We start from the raw sequence: 22,121 nt of genomic DNA on the forward strand, positions 1-22,121 counted from the left end.
TGTGGTGTTGGTTGTTACTTTTTTTCTCTCTTTCATTTCTGATTTTATGTGTCTTTTTTTCCTTCATGAGTCTGACTAAAGGTTTATCAATTGTTGATCTTTTCAAAGAACCAGCTCTTGGTTTCATTGGTTTTTGTTGTTGTTTGTTTGCTTGTTTGTTTTTTCTTCATTTCATTTATTTATGCTCCTATTTCCTTCTTTCTACTAACTTTGGGCTTTGGTATTTTTTTTTTTTCTTTCTAGTTCCTTTAGATCTAAGATTAGATTGTTTGAGATTTTTCTTGTTTCTTGAGCTAGGCCTGTATTGCTATAAATTTCCCTCTAAGAACTGTTTTTGTTCTGTCCCACAGATTTTGGGTCATTGTATTTTCATTTTTGTCTCCATGTATTTTTTATTTTCTCTTTGATTTCTTTGACCCATGGTAGTTAGTCTCCATGCATTGTGAGGTTTTCCTGTTTTTTTTTTCCTTATGATTGATTTCTAATTTCATACAGTTGTGCTTGAAAATGATAGATGATGTGATTTCAATCTTCCTAAGTTTATTGAGACTTGTTTTGTGGATTAACATGTGATGTATCCTGGAGAATGTTCCATGTGCACTTGAAAAGGATGTATATTCTGTTTTTGGATGGAATGTTCTGTATATATTTATTAAGTCCATCTGGTCCAGTGGGTCATTCAAAGATGCTGTTTCTTGATTTTTTTTCTCTCTATTCAGATGATCAATCCACTGATGCAAGTGGGGTGTTAAATTCTCCTATGTATTACTGTCCATTTCTCCCTCAATGTCTGTTAATACTTCATATATATAGATGCTTCAGTGTTGGGTGCATAAATATTTGAAATTATTATATCCTCTTGTTGGACTGATCCCTTTATCATTATATGATGCCCCTCTTTGTCTCTTGTTACTGTCTTTGTTTTAAAGTCTTATTTGTGGGATGCCTGGGTGGCTCAGTTGGTTAAGCATCTGACTGGCTCAGGTCATGTCTTATGGTGTGTGAGTTCAACCCCACATCAGGCTCTCTGCTGTTGGCACAGAGACCGCTTCTGATCCTGTTTCCCCCTCTCTCTGCCCCTCCACTGCTCGTACTCTCTCTCTCAAAAATAAATATTTTTTAAAAAGTCTATTTGTCCTCTCTAAGCATTGCTACCCCAGCTTTTTTTTTTTCTTCTTCTATTGGCATAGTACATCTTCTTCCATACTCTTACTTTCAATCTGTATATGTCTTTAGGTGTGAGGTGAGTCTGTTGTAGTCAGTGTATAGATGGATCTTGTTTTTTATCCATCTGCCACCTTATGTCTTTTGATTGGAGCATTTAGACCATTTAAATGTAAAGTAATTATTGATGTGTACATATTGCTATTTTAAAAATCAGTTTATAGTTGTTTTTGTAGTTCTTCTGTTCTTTTTCTTGCCTTGTGATGACTTTCTGAAGTGTTAGGCTTGGCTTTCTCTTTATTTTTTTCTGTATATATAAAAGATTTTGGGTTTGTGGTTACTATGAAGTTCATATATGGGATAAAGCTGTCAATATAAAGTTGATGGTCATTTAAGTTCAGACACATTCTAAAAGAACTTTTTTACTCCCCCTTCAATGTTGTATGTATATATTGTCATATTTTACATCATTTTATTCATAAGTTTCCTACTTTTAACTATGGCCTTTTTTTAAACTTAAAGAAGACCTTTTAATATTTCTTGGAAGACTGGTTTGGTGGTGATGAATTCCTTTAACTTTTGTTTGTCTGGGGAAACTCTATCTCTCCTTCAATTCTGAATGATAACCTTAATGCTTTTAAAATTCTCCCTTTGACTTTTAACATTTTAATTATTGCAGTGCTGTGCACCTCCTTGCATTCATTTTGTTTGGAACTCTCTGTGCTTCCTGATCCTGGATGTCTGTTTCCTTCCTCAAGTTAGGGACATTTCAGCTATCGTTTCTTCAAGTAAGTTTTCTTCCCCTTTCTCTCTCTTCTCCTTCTTGGACCCCTATAATACAAAATACTTGTTTGTCTGATGTTGTCCAAGAGATCCTTTAAGCTATCCTCAGTTTTAAAATTCTTTTTTCTTCTTGCTGTTGAGCTTGGGTGCTTTCCATGATCCTGTTTTCCAGATCACTGATCAATTCTTCTGCATCTGCTAATCTGTTGATTCTAGTGTGTTTTTCATTTCACTTAATTGTACTCAACTTGGATTTATTCCTCTTTATATTTTCTGTGTAGCTGTTGAAGTTCTCACTGAGTTCTACTCTTCTCTCCAGTCTGGTGAGCATCTTTAAACTCTTTATCAGGTATATGACTTAGCTGTGTTTCATTTATTTTGTTTGGTGGGGGGGTTGTGATGTTCTTTCATTGGGAGCATATACATCTGTCTCCTCATTTTGCCTGACTTGTGTTTGTTGCTATGAATTAGGTGGAATAGCTACTTCTCCTAAACTCAAAGGAATGGTCTTGTGTATGGTTTCCCCCTGTAAAATGTTTGTGCTTTGTGGCTTTGGCTAGCTGGAGCTGTGTCTGGTGTGGGTTACGGGTTTGGGGCACTATGTGCTGCGGCTGCCCTGGTGGGATGACTGAGCAGAAGTAGACATGGGCTGGGGTGGAGCTGGGGCTTTTCATGCAGAGGGTGCCCTGGCAGGATAGCTAAAACCAAAGTAGGTGCCAGCCAAGGTGCCTCAAGTGCCCATGCAGGGACTGCCTTGGTGGGGGAGTGGACTTGTGCAGGCCAAGGTATGTCCTGGGGCACTCCGTGCAGGGGATACCCTGGTGGGATGGCTGGGGCCAAAGGAGAGTACAATGCAGGGTTCCCAGAGTGCTTCATGCATGGAGTGCCCTGGCAGGGTGGCTGGAAACTGAGGCAGGCAGGGTTAAGGGTTCCTGGAGTGCTTTGCATAGGAGCTGTCTTGGTAGGAAGGCAGGAATCAAAGTAGGCATGAGCCGACAGGTCCCTGAGTGGTCTGTTCTGGGAATGCCCTAGCAAGTCATCTGAAGCCAAGATGGCATAGGCTTGGAGTGTTCTGGGGTCCCTGGCATCTGTGTCACCTTGGCATGACAGCTGGGGCTGTAGTGAGCACTGACTAGGGTCTCCTGGTGTGCATTGCACTGGGCTGCCTTGGTGTGTTGGCTGAGGTTGATGTGGGCTAGGGGTCCGGGGCTCACTGAGGCAGTAGACTATGGTACCTGGACCTTGGTCCTGTCCACACTATTAAGGTGGAGGGAGAATGTAAACCATAGTGCTCACCAGCCCCTCTAAACCAGAGAGAATTCCAGCAGCTCCCTTGCCCTTGGTGGCCTTTTAGGGCTGGATCTTTTATATTCCAGTTGCTCCTTTAAACTGTGGGGTTTTATCTGTGCCCAGGGTGTCTGGATGGAGTTGGTGTGAGCTAGAGAGCTGGCACTCTAAGGCAGCAGCCTGGCTATGGTGGCCAGACCCTCCTCCTGTCTGGGTTATCAATGTAGAAGATGAATGTAAACCATGGTGCTTGCCAGCCCTTTGAACTTGGAATGAGTTCCAGCAGCTCCCTTGCCATTTGGCGAACTTTTAAGGCTGGATCTTTTATATCCTAGTTGCTCTTTTATTTTACTTTTTATTTGTTTTAAATGTTTGTTTTTGAGAGAGAGAGAGAGAGAGAGGGGATGTATACACATGTGTGCAAACAAGGGAGGGGCAGAGAGAATGGGAGACAGGGGATCCTAAAGGGGCTCTGTGCTGACAGCAGAGAGCCCAATGCAGGGCTTGAACTCAAAAATTGGGAGATCATGACCTAAGCTGAAATGACTGAGCCGCCCAGGCGCCCCTCTAGTTGCTCTTTTAAACCATGTCCCCCCCCGCCCCCGCTGCCCTCACCCCCCATGCCCTGAACAGACAAATCTGCTCAGTCCCTCAGTACTATCCCTCTCCTCTACAGTTTGCAATGTTGGGGGTAAGAATTCCCTTCCTTTGTGTGTCTTCATCTCTTGCCAGTTCTCTGTGGCCTCTTTATCTTTTGTTGTGCAGAAGCTATTCAGTTAGCCCTCAGTTAGCCCTCAGCTCATCTTTAGGAGGAACTGCTCTATAAATGAGTGTTGATTTGGGGTCTCCATGGAGGAAGGGAGTTGAGAGTCTTCCTACACCACCATCTTGGACCAGAAGTCTGTATCTGATTGTTTTTACAATAGTAAGGTGGAGAGAATTTCAAGATCTTTTGTGAAGTTACAGAAATTTGATACAATTTGTTTACAGATAGACAACTGTATCAATGGAATTAAAGGGACAAATCAGATATGCACATACACATATGCTGAAAGGTTTGAAAGGGGTTCTCCCTCTGATGTAAGGGAAACTTGCTGGAAAGCTACCAATCGAGATGGCAGTGAAACCTGCTGGAGGTTGTCTGCCACTGGATCAGCCAGGTACCGCAGGCTGGGAAGCTGCCCAGGGGCAAGGATACTGACTGACTGCTGACAGCCACACCGTGAGAGCATTGAGGAAAAGCACTGGAACTACAAAGAGTCCCTTTTTCTTACAGTGTCCCTTTTGAAACTTCTCTAATACTGTGCCAGCTGGAGAAATGTTTTTGGGTCCGGCTCGAGAACCATCAAGGAAGACAAAAAGGCATAGATGTGATGCTGAGAGCCAACACCTTTATAAGCGACCAAAGCACAACTTGTATTATCTCTTTTACAAATCCAAGTATCAGGCTCAATAGCACTTCTTACTTTAGATTGAATTCCTACAATAGAATTATTCTCTATTGCAAAGAAGACAAAGGTATTCTCTGAAAGTTATTGCAAGCAATATTTGTACTTGTTAGTAGTAATTGAGGGTATATTAGCCTTAGGATATAAAGGATTCAGAAAAAAAAAAAAATTAGTGACGGAGAAGAGAGGCCAGGCTGAAGAAACTTTGGACACCATTTAGATTGAGATACATTCTGAGAGGAAGATAGGACCAGTTTTCCACTGAATCGTCTTGGTACTCCTGTCAAAAATCAATTGCCCATAAACAAATGGGTTTATTTCTAAACTTCCAATTCTATCTCTTTGATCTGTGTGTTTATCATTATGTAGTCTTCATTATTCTAGCTTTGTAGTAAGTTGTGAAATCTGGAAGTATGATTCTGCCAACTTTGTGCCTTTTCAAGATTATTTGGCTGTTCTGGGTCCTTATATTTCCATGTAAGTTTGATGATCAGCTTGTTTATTTCTACCTAAAAAAAAAAATAGCTGAGATTTTGATAGGGAATGTGTTGAATCTGTAGATAATTTTGGGGGAAAGGGGTATTAATATTTGTCTTATAATCCATGAGCATGGGATGTCTTTTCATTTATTTAGGTGTCTTTTTTTTTTTGTAAGTAATGTTTTATAGCTTTTATTGTACAAGTCTTATTAAATTTATTCCTAAGTATTTTATACTTTTTAATTCTATTATAAATGTTTCTTCAATTTTGGATAGTTCATTGCTAATGTTAGAAATACGATTGATTTTTTTTTTTTTCCCCCATTGGTCTTGGATCCAGCAACATTGCTGAACTTATTCATTAGTTCTTATAATTTTTTGTGGATTCCTTACAAATTTCTGTACACAGTATTATACCATCTGTAGGGTATGTTTTAGAATATTTTGGAGGATATGTGTTTTTCTTAAATTAAACACTGTAGAATTTTGTCGAGTGAATCAATTATAGTATTAACAGAGTGAACAGTTATGGTTCTTTTTTTTCTTTGTATTATTTTCATGCAGGATAAATCTGCCGGCAAAGAAAACTCCAAGGCACCAGTAAGATTTTTACCACAATTGTCAATGGTAATTTACTAATATATCATCATACTTTATTGCTTTTATAATAAAGATGTACTAATGTTCATGCTTGCGAAGCAGTTACTGAATTTCTGGTTTTATTTTTTTATTTTTTTGGGGGGGAAGTATATTTTATTATTTTAATATAATTCAGTGTCAAGTTGGCTAACATACAGTGTGTAAAACGTACTCTTGGTTTTGGGGGTAGATTCTCATGATTCATCGCTTACATACATCACCCAGTGCTCATCCCAAGTGGTGTCCTCAATGCCCATCACCCATCTTCCCCTCTTTCCCACCATCTCCCCCCCCCCCCATCTACCCTCAGTTTGTTCTCTGTATTTAAGAGTCTTTTATGGTTTGCCTCCCTCCCTCTCTGTTTGTAACTATATTTTTTCTCCTTCCCTTCCCCCCTGGTCTTCTGTTAAGTTTCTCAAGCTCCACATATGAGTGAAAACAGATGATACCTGTCTTTGACTTAATTCACTCAGCAGGATACCAAAAATCCGGAAGCTTCACAAATTGACATGTCATCCTTGCGCAGGGGCTGTGCCAATCTCTGTATTGTTCCAATTTTAGTGATATGTGCTGCCGAAGCGAGCACTGAATTTCTGGTTTTAAATTCTGTGCTCCATTGAACTATTTTCCAATGGAGAGCATCCAGGATGAACATATCTTGGGGAAAAATAACTACCTTAATGAGGGAAATTCTAAGTTACAACTACCGGTTTGCACGGAATATTTGAGTAATCTGAGTAAAAGAATTGTGAAGATGGGCTGGCAGAAGCAGTATTGGAATCAGGAAACAATATAGCATTGTCACTAATGGCTCTGTGACGCTGGTGACTCACCTACCTCTTGGAGCCCCAGTTTCTAAGTCTTAAAATGAGAAAAGCTGATTGAATGATCTTTGAGGAGAGGCTTCTTCCAGCGCTAACATGTGATTTCTTGGATTTTGACATCCTTTGTCATTATTTTGAGTTTATTTTTCTATGGAAGGGGCAGTTAATAGTTTTAGTTGATAACGTGCTAGAAGTGTTAGATTTTACTGCAATAAAATGTACTCTCTAGTACTTTTATGTTGTGTTTAATTGAGTGACACTCTGGTGATTCCTGGAAGTTGAGTGTGAGTAGAGGTTCAATGCAAGCATTATTTGTTTTGAAATATCTTCTAAAAACTCAGAATGAACTATAAAATCTGGATTGCTTCATGCAGAGATGATTCCTAATAATAAGAAAGACTTTTTCAGCTTAAAAATCTCAAATGAAATTTTGTTAGCGAATGTTCTTGAACATTTCAAAGTACGTGTTGTGATCGTGACTGTTTTTATTGATAATGCCAAGATTACCATACTGAGTTCTATAAAATAATAAAATCATAGCATCTTTTTTTTTTTTTTTTTAGTTCTGCAAATCTCTCTGCTTTCTAGTTTTAAAGACTAAGATCCGAAATAGATATTTTCCCTTTAAAAATTTAACAAATTTTAAAACTGGAAAACCAATCGCCATTAGTTTTATTTTTATGTTACTAGTATATACGCTTGGAAATCTCAACAAAATTTAAATTTACTTACTGAACAAATATTCAATGGCTGAAACAAATAATTCTTTGTAGCCATCAAATGTATAAAATGATTTTGTTGCCTGATTTAAACCATATACTATGTTGTTATTAGACTGTATCTTCGTATTTTTCTTTGTATCTTTTTGGGTTGTAGGGCTTTTTAAAGATAAGTAATACTTTTAAGAGATTTTTTAAAAGTAATCCATTGAGTAAAAAATATTGTCATCTGAATATTAAGGTTTGCACTTAGATGGCATTTTTGTAGCTGTAGTTAAGACCTAGAATGATTTTCATTATAGACTTTCATGCTTCTGTAGTTGAAATCAAGGATGATTCAGCACTGGTGGTTCCCAATGCCTGTGAACTGGTGACCAGATTCTCCTCCTTCCTGCACACCACACTTACAGCACTCAGACGTCCTAAACCCTTTATGGAGCACGATGGGAGTGAAAGAATGGAAGGGCAGACAGAAGGATGGAAGAGCATTGATTTTTAAGATGTCTTAGCTTATTACCTGTGAAAGAAGAGCCTGAAAAAAGGACTTGTATGTACTTTATTTGGGAAGTGATCCCAGGAAGCAGAAATAAGAGATTAAGGAGAGTAAAACTAGGAAGAAAGAAAAGCCAATCTGACCATGTGTCAGTAAGTTCATTGCCACATTAACTGGCAGTGATCCTGCCATGACCTTCTGAGGAGCTTATACACTGCTTCCTGAAATTGTTGACCTGAGTATGATTAGGGAGTAGCATTTATCCATCAACTCTCATCCCACATAGGTGGAGGTTACGCCTGGGATTGTTAACTTTCACCCACTTCTGGTTCCTCCTATATGTGTGCAGAGTGGGCTACCTTGAGAGTCCCATTATATGGCATTGGAGAAACCCCACAGCAGAAAGCAAAGGACATTTTCTTGAGGTGAAACACTGTCATTCTATGTGAATTGAAGCCAGCAGAGAACTGTTCACTACAACCATGTGTGGAATCAGAGGCAAAGCCAGGAGGATGGGAAAGGATGTAAGGCACAAGATTTGTCATTTGAAGTCCCTTAGGGCCCTTCTCACAAGACTGCCAAAGAAGAGGGTAAGGGTAGCATATGCCTAGGTCATCACTGGATAGGAAACTGCAAACTAAAATAGAACTACTTGTCAGCAAAAGTATGTAGATACTAATTTAAAGTCTACCCATCTGATCTTATTGAAGAGCAACCTTACTTAGGTGGTATTTTGGCTTCTGTGTGGCTGTTATTTTTGGTTAGCCAGAGAACCACTACGTATAAAATATTCTATTAGACGTATATTCTGTACTGCAATATAAGGAAACAGGAAGGCCCTCACTGTTTACCCAGGGCAAAAAGGGTAAAAAAGGTGTTGACAGGACTGGGGTTGATGGCTCAGCATGCAGAATGGGTGGTGTAGAGATTCTAACTCAGAATGACTTAGAGTGAATGTTTGTGTAAGAGGCTGGGGTTGAGCAACGTGTTCTGTACATCTGTGATGGCTGCTATACAGTAGACCTCACATGAATTCCTTCTGTCTTGGTGTGAACATTCCAGGTCACTTGGACCATATGTCACAACCTTTCCTCTCTATTGTCTACAACCTCATTCTTACCATACCTCATTCTTGCTAACAGAAAGCCTTCCACTTTGAGATACCTGTTGCACATTTCAGCTTGCAAACTTAATGCTCATGTTTCCCTCCACATCCCGGGGTTCGCTAGGAATTGTAGAAAATGTTTGTAGTACAGCACTGGATATTCACCTGATTTGATGTTGCACTTTGGTAAATACTGTTTGAAGCTCGTTGCAACTTTTTTCTTTTTTTAAACATTTTTTAAAATTTTGTTTAGTTACACTTTTGGGGGGGGGGGCTTGGTTAACCAATTTTGTTTCTAAGATAAAGTTAAAATTAAAACCCATTTATCCAGCTCTATAAGACTGAATTAGTAGGTTGAGATGGAGTGGGATGAAGGGCTGGGAGAGCAGGATAGACACACACACACATTCTATTTCAGGCAGGGTTTAAACAATAAACGAATTACCAAAAGAGTGCTATTCCTATTCAAAGAGACCACTTGCAATTGGAGTTAAAGAAAATCTAAACTTTTTTGATCTTGGTCTTGAAGAAAGAGCTGGACTGTAACAAGGAAGTACTGAGGGGACAAACTGATGGGTCTCTTTGTTAGCATATTTATTACCAGCTGACCTACCAGACCCCCAAATTTTAGAGACTTAACCCAACAGAGATTGCCCCTTCCTTGCATGAAGTCTGATGTGGGTCAGAGAGTCCCCTTCCACCCTCTACCTATGCCACTGTGAACATGGGGTCCCCTCACTGCAGGTAGCAGGGGCGGGAGAGTAGAGAAGGCACAGCAGCTCTTACACATCTTACACGTCAGTGCTCACATTTCATGGGCCAGCACAAGTCCTGTGGCTACAGAGTAACCAAGAGAAGCTGGGAAATGATGTGGTTCAGGGCGTATTGAGGAGGCTTTGAAAACCAGGGTGATGACTTGTGCCTGCTTTAATAGGGGGCTTTCTGATATTTCTGAGCAGGCAGCAGTATGATCAGACCATGTCCTGGGAAGGTTATGGTGACCGTCAGTTCCTAGCATTTTCTCTAAATTAAGGCCCATATCTCCTGTTGCCTGGATTATTTTTAAAAACCACTAAATTATTCTCCTTGCCAACTCTAGTCTCCTCCTTGTATATCTTGTTTACTGTTGTAAGGACCATTTATAAAAAATCCCTTTGAATGGCCTTGTATGGTAAATAAGATAAAAATAGAATTTATCACCCAAACTGAGATGCCATTGAGAGTGAAATTCCTACTAATTATGCTTGGGAAAGAGCTATATGCTGGGACTGTCCCAGCAAACTGGGACTTGAGGTCACCTCAAGAGGATTACAGTGGCTCTCTGTTACCAACCAGGCCAGTCAAGCCCCAAACACTTATGCTTCATAATATAGCAGCACCCCCCCCCCATCCAGCTTTTCCTCACTCTTGATTTGGGTTCCTACTCAAACAAAACCTCTACAAAGTGGTCTCACTACCCCATCTAACTTAGCACTTCTCTACCTTTTGCTATCTCTTTACCCAATTTTATTTTTCTCCATTGTACTTATTACTTGCTTACATTATATATATAATAATATATAATGTCTATTATGTATTACTTATATATAATATATAAAATATATATTATATGTATATAATATATATTATATATAATGATTTTTTTCTGAAATGGCTGTTTATACCCACGAGAATGTAAGCTCCAAGAAGGAATAGGCTTTGTCCTGTCAGTGACTGTAGATCCAGTGTCTGAAAGAAAACCCAGCACATGGTAGGTGTTCGGTAAATCATTGTGCAATAAGACAGTGGTTATACTTTACACTTCGGTTGGGCCAAGTCCCTTTACCTTTGACCCCAATGTCCTCTCCTAAGCCTGATGTACTCATTTAGCTTCCAAGTCCTCGTTCATGAATGTTCCCTCTGTCTTCAGTAAGCCCATTGCTGTCCTTTTCTGTGGAGATCCAACTATGCCTCAAGGCTTGGCTTTCATCCTTTCCCTCTTTGAAACTGTCTGCGAATACTCTGCTCTACACCATCTCCCTTCCAGGATGAAAGCATATAGTTTTTAATATTAACTAGACTGTGTGCTTTGTAGGGGCAAAGATGTCCTATAAAGAGTCTTTATCTATACAATATGCACAAAAGTGGCACACTACCTTAGAGTTTTAAAGAGAATTAAATGAGATAATTCATGTAAACTTCTTAGAACAAATATGCAACACATAGCATGATCATTATAAAATATATTCTAATCCTATTTCTTGTTTTACGTACTAAGACTTCAACATCCAGTATATATTTAATATATACTTAAACATATACTCTTTGTTTTTTTAATGTTTATTTATTATTGAGACGCAGAGCATGAGCAGGGGAGGGGCAGAGAGAGGGGGAGACACAGAATTGGAAGCAGGCTCCCGGGTCTGAGCTGTCAGCACAGAGCCCGATGTGGGGCTCGAACTCACAAACTGCAAGATCATGACCTGAGCCAAAGTCAGACACTTAACCGACTGAGCCACCCAGGCGCCCCAAACATACACTCTGAAACATGTCTCACTTCAGATGAGTGACATTTAAAGGTGTTGATAGTTGCAGGCGGCTAGTGGATGCTGTTTTAGACAACATAGCTTTCAAGAATAGAAGAATAGACATAAGGAACAGCCACTCCTTCTATGTCTAAGGCAGAGTGGTCAAGGGAGAAACTTGGAAGAGCCATCCCTTCCTCAAAGCTTAGACTAAGACCTCTTGGGGAGGGGTTGGCTGTGGCCCACTTGGGCGGCAAAGATGTTTGCAGAGATGCTGCAGGCTGGGAGTTGAGTAGACCACCTACTTGCATGCTAAAAAGTTTGAAATGATGTCTCCCTTTATGATGTAAGGGAAACTTCCTGGGAAGATGCCTATAGGGATGTCAGTGAAACCTGTTGAAGGGTGTCTGCCACAGGCTGGGAAGATGCCCAGGGGAAAGGATGCTGACTACTGACAGACACTCCATGGAGCAACAGGGGGAAAAACCCTGGAACCAGGAAGAAAAGTTCTCTTAGTGTTCTTTTGAATCCTCTATAATGTTGGGCCAGCTGGAGAAATGTTGATAGAGTCCTGCTTGGGAATCACAAAGCAGGTTAAAAAACATAGATTCGAAGTGGGGAGGCAATAAATCGATCAGTGGCTGAGGCACAACTCCTACCTGTTTTACCGACCAAAGGATCGTTCTCCACAGTGCTTTTCATTATGTAGATGACATTCCTACCATGCCCTTCCCCTCTATTCCAAGGGGATAGCAATGCTTTTCCCCGAAAAGTATAAATGTGACTTACGGCAACTTGAGGGCACATTAACCCGAATGCGTCGTTACCTTAGGAAGTGGAACACCACAGTTGTCAATAGAACAAAAGTGCTATTTTAGTGATAGAGAAGGGTGGTAGAGCTGAGCAAGCCCTGGACACTGGCTGGGTTCAAGTAAATTCCCAAAAGTAGATGTGATGGGTAAGAAGTTTTGCACACTTTTTGAAGCTTTCTAAGTATTGTGGGATACCACCTTTCTTTCTTTCCTTGCTACAAAGGAAGTCACTCTAAGACAAATGATGAGAAGTTTAAAGTTGGTCTTTGAATGTTTTTGATGACCTATACCTTGCAGTAGATCCTCTGTAAAATTGGTTGAGTGAATCAATTGTGCCATTAAGAGTGAACAGTTTTCCTCCTATTTTTCATGCAGGATAAGTCAGCCAGCAAAGAAAAAGGCAAGACCCCAGGAAGAGTTTTACCCCAGTTGGCTACGGTAATTTACCTATATACTGGATCTTTGCCATTTTGAAAATGTCTTTCAAACTTGTAAATAAGTAACTGAACATCAGATTTTGAATTTTGGTCTCCATTTGATTATTTTCTGTTGGAGAAATTCTATGAGGTACACATATTAGGAAAAATAACTATCTTAAAGTAACTGTAAGCTATAATTTCCTGGTATGTCAAGAGTATTTCAATATTCCGGATAAAAGAATTTCCAAGATGGGCTAGCAGAAAGTTTATCAGTATTGGAGTTAGGAAGTGAGGTCTCAGGGTACAGCTTTGTCCGTAATGGCTTTAGTATCTGAAAGGATCATTTATCTCTGTGAGCTGCAGTTCCTGTGTTTGAAAATGAGAAGAGTTGGTTTCTTTGAGCTGTATCTTCCGGCACTGAAACACTATGCTGCAGAAGAGTCCTTAGATCTTGGTATCCTTTTAAAAATTATTATGTTTAGATTATCAATGTGCTATGGTAGAGGCAGTTCGTAGACTCTTTCATTTGGTAAGTGCTGGGTATGATATGCTTCACTGTAATAAATTTTACCAGTGACTTTGCTAGTAATGTGGAGTTTAATGCCATCGAGCTGTGCCCTTGTGACCTCTGGAAGTTGGATTTAGGTGGAGGTTCAATGCAAACAGTATTTTTTTCTAACTGTGATAAAAGACACCTAACAAAAAACTTACCATTCTAACTATTTTTAATTGAACCATAGCTCAGTGGCATTAAGGGCATTCACATTGTTGTGCGTCCATCACCGTCCTCCATCTCCAGAACGCTTTTCATCTTTGCAAACTGAAGCTCTGTGCCCATTAAACAGTATCTCCTTTGTGTCCTGAGCCCATGGCAGCTAGCATTCTACTCTCTGTCTTTATGTGTTGGACTGCTCCAGGTAGCTTGTGTAAGTGGAACCATACATTTGTCCTTTGAGGCCTGGCTTTACTTAGCATAACGCTTTCGAGGTTTATCTAAAGATTATTTTTTTGAAAGATAATTTAAAAGCTACAAACAAATTATAAAATTGAATTTGTGTTGCTTTTTTTTTTTTTTAATTTTTTTTTAACATTTATTTATTTTTGAGACAGAGAGAGACAGAGCATGAACGGGGGAGGGTCAGAGAGAGGGAGACACAGAATCCGAAACAGGCTCCAGGCTCTGAGCTGTCAGCACAGAGCCCGACGCAGGGCTCGAACTCATGGACCATGAGATCGTGACCTGAGCTGAAGTCGGCCGCCCAACTGACTGAGCCATTCAGGCGCCCCGAATTTGTGTTGCTTTATGTACAGAAGATTCCTGATAATTTTAAATGGATGACAGTTTTCACCTGGGAAACTTAAGAGTTAATGTTCTTAAATGAAAGATTTTGAATATTACAAAATATAAATGTTGAAAATTTATTCATTTTTGAGAGACAGAGAGAGCACAAGCAGGGAAGTGCCAGAGGGAGAGGGAGATCAGAATCTGAATCAGGCTCCAGACTCTGAGCTGTCAGCACAGAGCCTGACGTGGGGCTCGAACCCACAAGCTGTGATATCATCACCAAGCTGAAGTCGGATACTTAACCTACTGAGACACCCAGGTGCCCCTACAAAACACAAATTTTATTTTATTTTATTTTATATATTTTTGAGACAGGGAGAGACAGAGCATGAATGGGGGAGCGTCAGAGAGAGAGGGAGACACAGAATCTGAAACAGGCTCCAGGCTCTGAGCTGTCAGCACACAGCCTGACGTGGGGCTCGAACTCACGGACCACGAGATCATGACCTGAGCCGAAGTCGGATGCTCAACCGACTGAGCCACCCAGGTGCCCCCAAAACACAAATTTTAATTATAAAACATGTTTTTGTGGATGACACCGGAGTATCATGCCAAGTTCTGTAAAATTCAGCCATGGAATGCTTTCCCTAGTTCTACAAAATCTATTGTAGATTTTATAGTTTAAAAGACAAGACTTGAAATAAAATAGACATTTTCTTTTGAAAACTCAACAAATTTTAACCCCCCCCTCCAAAAAAATATTATCCTGAGTTCATTGTGTCTGGTTAGCATAGAGGGTTTAGAAGTGTAAACCTAAATTTTCTTATTTACTATTCACTGGCTGAGTTGCATAATAATCCTTTCCTGTTAGTGGCATATAATAGTCTACAACACTTTTGTTGGCTGCTTTAAGCCTGGTTTTATGTTCATATGTATCTTAGGTTTTTTTTTTTCCAGCATTCTCTGTGTTTTATATGTTACAAGGAAAATGATATTTTCAAGAGATGTTCTTATAAACCCATTGACTTAAAAAAAAACAGCAAAGTACTTTCATTTGAATATTAAGGTTTACACTTGGATGAAATTTTCCAGCAGTAGTTAAGACCTAGAATGATTTTTCACTACAAGGCTTCATGCTTCTAGAGATCCCTGTAGTTGAAATCAAGGGTGACTCAGCACTGGTAACTCCCATTCTCAAAAAAAAAAAAAAAAGCAGGTTTTTAAATTTGTTTTGTCTTTTCTCACCCTCTCTGCACTCCTCACTCATAGCACCCCCACAAATATTAATTCCTTTATGGAGCAAGATGAGACTAAAGGAATGGAAAGGCAGTCAGAATGGAAGAGCATGGATCTTTAAGTTGCCTTAGCTTGTTTTCCTGCGAAAGAAGAGCCAGAAATAAGTTCATTTGGGAGCAGGAGTAAGGATTGCAGAGAGTAAAAAGTAGGAAGAAGCCCGTGCAAGTATGGGCTTTCTATCAACGTGGTCTGGATCCGAGAGGAAGATAGAGATTCTGTCGTCTGTAAAATGTGTATTTTACTTTCAAATCCACCCATCTGGGTTTCTCGATAAGTCCTAGGTTCCAGCAGCAGTGGGTCTGTGTTCTGGTATTGCAGTAATTGGCCTGAGCTAATTTTTGTTGTCTTTTTAGAAGACCTAGCTGTTTTCCTGTCTGCCACAGTCCCCACCAGCCTCTCTTGTTCCCCAGCACTGAAGCTGAGTGCCAATTAGCCATCATCACTAGCCTTCCTCCCTCTTTTATGAGATCTGCCTACGTCTTTTAAGTATAAGAATATATGAACCCTGCCTTCGAGTGTGGAATAAATCCGTGAGTTGCCGAAGTACGAGACAACTGCTTAAAGCTATGAGAACAGGAAGATCTTTTGGAGCTGGAATGCAGAGAAGCTCATTAGCATTGGAGCCCAGCAGAGAGTCCCTCTCATTAAAATGGAAGGCCTAAAAATCACTTGCCAATGTTTGGGGGGGGAGGGGAGGAGGCTCTCCGGAATGCCCACCCTAGTGTTATGTAACAGATGCCCGCATCAAACTAGCATCAGAGCCTTTGGTAATGTCTCCCAAATGTCACACGCCACAGCCATTCACAGGCTTGAACAAGGTTTGCTGTGGAGTGTGCCTTCTTTCCAGATGTCCGGATTTGTTTGAGAAAATGTCTGTGCTTATAAATACTCCTGCATTTCATGAAAAAAAAAAAGTGTTTTTTTTTGTTTGTTTTGTTTTTTTCTGACCTTGTTGATTAATGCTGTTTGCATTTCCTGTTCCAGGTGAGCACAAAGCCCCAGTGGCAGCAGGCAGCTCCGTCATTCCATTTGACTGTAAAGCAGGCTGATGAGATTCCTGAACAGTTTAGCGTTAAAAATGAACAGTCCTATGGTAAGAACTTTATTCCAACTTAGACTTAAGGAAATTCTCTAGAGGGGAAAAAAAAAAATCGTACAACATTTTAGTTGAGAGTAGTGAAATTGTAAAACTGAAATGACATTTATGTCAAGTAGGAAAATTTATCCCAAATGTTTTCCCTTGTAAAATAACTGATTCCAGTTCGTAATTATTTCAGGCTGTTGTAAATGCTATAAAAGCTGATATTTTAAGAATTGGTGTTTATGTTAAAACTTTGATTTATTGTAGTCAGAATTTGCCTCTGCATGAAAGCCTTTTTTTCTGAGAGCAATTTTAAGAAGTTGTAAATTTTGCTTCCAAATTAGTCATTTTAATATTTTTTTACTTTTTATTTTATTGAGTCCTCAGATTGATTACATTGAATATTAACATTTTTTTCATCATGGTTCTTTAAATTTTGAGATAGTTTTGTGTTATTTTAATCATATTTTTAATCTTCATTTTAAGAAGGTTCTATGTAAATTAATTGAAAACTAGAGTTATTAGCATATTAATCAAAATATAAATGAATATTCTTGAAATAGTCAAAGGTTTCTATTATGTTTAACTTCCTAAGACTGAAAGAAAGGTAATTGTACTTACGGTAACTTGAGAACTTACAGTGTGTAGCTTTTTCTTGAAAGTTGCTTTAGCATTTTATTCTAACCACTTAAATGTTTTAGCTTACTTTTTAGATGACTAACTTATGCTTTTTTAAAAAAAAAATTCAAGCTGAATACATGGAACATTTTGGCAAAAAGGGCAAAATACTAGACCAAATGGAGGATAATTATGCTGGACCATCTACTTCTAAATCCAAGAGCAAATTTCCACATAAAGAACGAGAAAACTTTAGAAGCACTCTTGTTAATGTCATTATGTAAGTTCTATAAGCTAAGCAGTATGTGTTAACCTTGTTAGAACCCCGGGTAACTTTATCTAAAAGTATAACAATTCCATGCATCTCTAAGGATGCCCCAAAGCCTTGTTGGAGTGAGGTCAGAGTACAAATAAAGACTGAGCTTAACCCTATGAAGTGTGTCTCACTTATTAAATATCACAAACGAAAAAGGTACTGATGTTAATGCTGATGTTGGCTGAGGGAGCACAATGTCTGGGAGCTCCGGTCATGGCCACCGTGGCTGGTGGAAGATAAGGTGTGGGTTTCCTCCCACCCCCATCTCTTCTGCTCAGGTAATGTGGTGTTGGGGGTCTCCTTGTCTACAAAAACAAGGAATTGGGGTGAAGCGATCAGCCTTGTGAGCAGGGCTGGGCTTGCCAGTTCTGAGTTGTAAGTCCGCTTAGAAGAGCAGTGCAGATTTAAGTCACTAGTGCCTCTTTACCTGTTTCCTCACTGCTTCTTGCTAGATGCCTGCTACACTCTTTGTTTATGACTCTCTAGGCACCCAAGCTGCCATTTGTGAACATAATTTCATGAGACGTTGCAGGAAGTAACTTGCCCACAGATTCCTGTTTTACTGTCCCCATGTGGTACTTTAGTGGCTGAATGGCCACCTTGAAAGGGGGACAGTGGGTACTGTGGGCTGGCAAAGGGATTTTGGGGGAGCCCTGTGCAGCCGGCTTGCAGGTGTGCACCTCTGCTAGAGTTGTTTGAAGTTTGCCTTTGCCCGTAGGATCTTACCAGCTTGGCCCACTTTTTTGGATTAAGCACTCTTGCATTCCACAAACTGTGTGAAATCAAAACCCCAAACCATGGGCTGGGTAGCTTACAAAGTCTTGGAAGCAACTTTTTCTGTGCCCAGCATCCTGGCTAAGACAGATGATCTTTCTTGACACAACTTCCTGTGCCTGTCACTTCTGGTCCTTATCTGCTTGAGGATAGAGCTGGTCTTGGGTTTTAGCTTCACACAAGGGGCCTCACTTTGAATTCTTCATTTCACTCAGCCCTATGGAATCATCTCCTCACCTCCTGATTGACATGGGCTTTAAAGTCCAGGGCCCTGGACCCCATAAATGTAGCCTCAGGATTTTGATGATTGCCATTCCATTTTTTTTTTCTCCTGAGTATTTCCTTTTTTTTTTTTTTTTTTTTTTTTTTTTGTGAGCTCATCTATGCATTCAAAAGGAACGTGCCATATTCTCCAACATTTATAGAATGGTACTGGGAGGTTTTTCAGATTATCTTTGTTGTTGTAGTAAAAGAAACAGTAGTCTCTTTTTAGTCATTTTATGTCATTTTTTAGTTATGCCTTTTATAAATAGGATATGGATAGATATATTGAAATTCAATCTTAGAGTTTCTATACTTTAGTATTATGTTTAATCCCATTTATAGTTGTTGGCATTTCATATACATGTGTGCTTCTACCAATTTATTTTGTACTTTGTGTTTACTATATATTTACTATATTGCCTTTGCTTCTTTTTTCTTTTTTCTGCTTTCTATTGAATTGAATTTTCTCTCTTCTCCCTTTATTTCTATTGGCTTAAAAGCTATCAAACACAGTGGTTACCCTAACATTTATTTATTTTTAATATTTTTGAATGTTTATTTTTGAGAGAGAGAGTGCAAGCAGGGGAGGGGCAGAGAGAGGGAGACACAGAATCCGAAGCAGGCTCCAGGCTCTGAGCTGTCAGTACAGAGCCCGACGCGGGGCTCGAATTCACGGACCTTGAGATAATGACCGGAGCTGAAGTTGGATGCTTAACCGACTGAGCCACCCAGGCACCACTGGTTACCCTAATATTTAAAACCACATATTGTAATTTATACTTTTTAACGTTTAAAATTCAATTTTATCTGTCTTGCCCCTGAATAACACAAAGGGATCTTGGACTGCTCTAACTTAGCTCTAAACTTTCCTTGGCATTCTCCATGTGATCATTCTTCATTTTATTTCTACTAACATTTTTATAATATTTTAGTTCTACCAGGTCCTTATATTCCGCATACTTTTTTTCTTAACGCTGAGATTTACTAACATGTTTTCTAATTTCTTGGAAAATTGCCTTTGCATTGTACTCTTCTGGGTGCATTTTCTGTTTTGCTGAAGTTCATCCTTCAGTAGTTGTTTCAGTGAGAATCTACGGGGAATTAACTTGAGACAGTCATCTCTGTAAAGGTCTCTGTTTTGTCCTTACCCCTGAATTAATGACAAAGCTGGCTACAAAATGAAAGGATAATTGCAATTTTTACCTTATATCTGAAAACTTTGGGTGAAAAATATTAGCCAGGGCGCCTGGGTGGCTAAGTCAGTTAAGTGTCTGAGTCTTGATTTCTGCTCAGGTCATGATCTCACAGTCCATGGGATCGAGCTCAGTGTTGGGCTCTGTGCTGACAGCATGGAGCCTGCTTGGGATTTTCTCTCTCCCTCTCTCTCTGCCCCTTCTTCAGGTTGCACACACGTGTTCTCTTTATCTCTCAAAATAATTAAACTTTAAAAGACAAAAAAATTGGTTAATATTTTTATTTTATGTATTGTTTTTCCCCAGCTTTATTAAGATATAATTGACAAATAAAATTGGAATATGTTTAAAGTGTACGATGTGAGAATATACGTATATATTGTGAAAGGATTCCCACAGTCAAGTTAGTTAACACATCCATCATCTCACATCTTCACCTTTTGTGTGTGTGTGTGTGTGTGTGTGTGTGTGTGTGTGTGATAACGCCTAAGTTCAACTTTTAGCAAATTTCAGTCATATAATAGAGTACTATCAACTGTAGCCACCATGACTTGTATCATTGTTGATGAGAAGCCTACATCACTCTATTTGTCATTACTTTATTTGCACTCTGTATTTGTACTCTGTCAACCTGTCTTTCTTTTCCTGAACAATTTTATTTTCAAAGCCTTCTAGAGAGGCTTAAAAACGGCTTCATTGAGATATAACTTACATACCATTAAATTCCTCAAGGTTAAGTGTACAATTGAATGAATTTTAGTAAATTTCTACAGTTCAACCTTAACCAAAATCTAGGTTTAGAATATTTTCATCATCCATAAAAATTTTGTCTGTTTCCGTTAATTCTCTCTACCACTGGTTGCCCCAGGCAATCATTGATCTGTGTTCTGTTTTTATAGTTTTATCTTTTCTAAAATTTTATATAAACGGATTCCTAGAATATGTTTTTTTAATCCATTCGTTTTGTTTATTTTTGTAGTTTTGGGCTATTTGAAAGTGCTACTATGAATGAACATTTGAGTGCAAGTCTTTTTGTGGATATGTTTTCATTTCTCCTGGCTAGATGCCAAATTATAGAAATGATTGTATAGTAGGTATATGTTTAACTTTTAAAGATATTGCTGAACGGTCTTCCAAGTGTCTACACCATTTGACAATCCCACAAGCAGTGTACGAAGAGGTTTCTAGTTTTTCCACATCCTTGTCCACACTTTTTTTGTTTTGTTTTGCCTATTCTAGCCATTCTAGTAGATGTGTTATTTTATCTCGTTATGGCTTTAAAATTATATGCCCCTAATGACCAATGATAATGGGCATCTTTTCTGGTGGTTGTTTGATATTCATATAATTTCTTTGAAATGTGTGTTTAAATCTTTTGTCCACTTTTAAAAAATTGGGTTGTTTATCTTTCTACTAATGCATTGGACAAGTGCTTGAAATATTTCCTATGCAAGTCTCTTATTAGATCTATCTTTTGAAAATATTTTCTTCCAGGTTGTGACTTATCTTTTCATTTTCTTAATGGTATTTTTTGGAAAGTGAAAGTGTTAAATTTTGATGAAGCTCACATTTATGAATTTTTTCTTTGGTTGATGCTTTTGGAGTCATATCTAAGAATCCTTTTCTGTCACAAGATTTTCTATGTTCTCTTAGTTTATTCTTAAAACAGCTTTACCTCTTATATTTATGTGCATGATTTAGTTTATCGTATGAGATAGGGTTGAGGTTCAATTTTTTGGATATAGATATCTAAATGTTTCAGCCCCCTTTGTTGAAAAGACTATTCCCATTGAATTAGGTTGGCACCTTTGTCAAAAATCATTGGACCATATATGGGGTTCTGTTTCTGGTCCATTGGTCTATATTTCCATGTTTACACCACTACTATTCTGTCTTGATCACTCAAACTTTATAGTTTGAAATTAGATAGTTTAAGTCCATAACATTTATTATCCTATTTCAAAATGGCTTTGGCTATTCTAGGTCTTTTGCATTTTCATATACATTTTAAGACCAGCTTGTCAGTTTCTGTTTAAAAAAAAAACAAAAAACCCTTGGGGCACCTGGGTGGCTCAGTCGGTTAAGCGTCTGACTTCAGCTCAGGTCATGATCTCACGGTTCTTGGGTTCAAGCCCCGCGTTGGGCTCTGTGCTGACAGCTCAGAGCCTGGAGCCTGTTTCAGATTCTGTGTCTCCCTCTCTCTCTCTGCCCCTCCCCCACTTGCGCTCTGTCTCTGTCTCAAAAATAAATAAACATTAAAAACAATTTAAAAAAAAAGCCTACTAGGATTTAGTAGTCATTGTATTGAATTTGTAGATTGATTTTATGATGATTGCCATTTTAATAATATTGAATCTTCTAGTCCATAAACATGAACTTTTTATTTAGTTTTTCTTTAATTGCTCCTTGCAATGCAATGTCTTGTGTTTGTAATATATGTCTTGTACTTCTTTTAAAAAGATCTTCAGTACTTTTTGATGTGAATGGAATTATTTAATTTTTGGATTGTTCTTGGCCAGTATACAGAAAAATCAACTGATTTTTACTTACTGATCTCCTATCTGTAAGACCTTACTAAACTTGTTTACTAGTTCTGGAGCTTTTTAAAAGATATCATA

At 38.8% G+C, this 22,121-nt stretch overlaps 1 protein-coding gene and 1 non-coding gene across 3 annotated transcripts in view; one reads left to right on the top strand and one right to left on the bottom strand.

Annotated features, from left to right (window-relative positions):
• The window catches only part of DNAH7 (dynein axonemal heavy chain 7), a 267,164-nt gene that overhangs the window by 8,288 nt on the left and 236,755 nt on the right, over window positions 1–22,121 (top strand). The window contains exons 2-5 of one of the 2 annotated variants that reach the window (XM_049615226.1): window positions 5,726–5,788; window positions 12,633–12,695; window positions 16,242–16,350; window positions 17,089–17,236. In XM_049615226.1, the coding sequence (XP_049471183.1) occupies window positions 5,726–5,788; window positions 12,633–12,695; window positions 16,242–16,350; window positions 17,089–17,236 (383 nt within the window). Of the gene's footprint in view, window positions 1–5,725; window positions 5,789–12,632; window positions 12,696–16,241; window positions 16,351–17,039; window positions 17,237–22,121 lie in introns of those variants that run through there. The other variant, XM_049615227.1, reaches the window with a different exon arrangement.
• LOC125911966 (U6 spliceosomal RNA) lies at window positions 6,282–6,386 on the bottom strand. The gene has a single exon (XR_007454544.1). It is a non-coding gene; the product is annotated as a U6 spliceosomal RNA (small nuclear RNA).

The sequence above is a fragment of the Panthera uncia genome, assembly GCF_023721935.1.
Source record: "Panthera uncia isolate 11264 chromosome C1 unlocalized genomic scaffold, Puncia_PCG_1.0 HiC_scaffold_3, whole genome shotgun sequence".
NCBI lineage: Eukaryota > Metazoa > Chordata > Mammalia > Carnivora > Felidae > Panthera > Panthera uncia.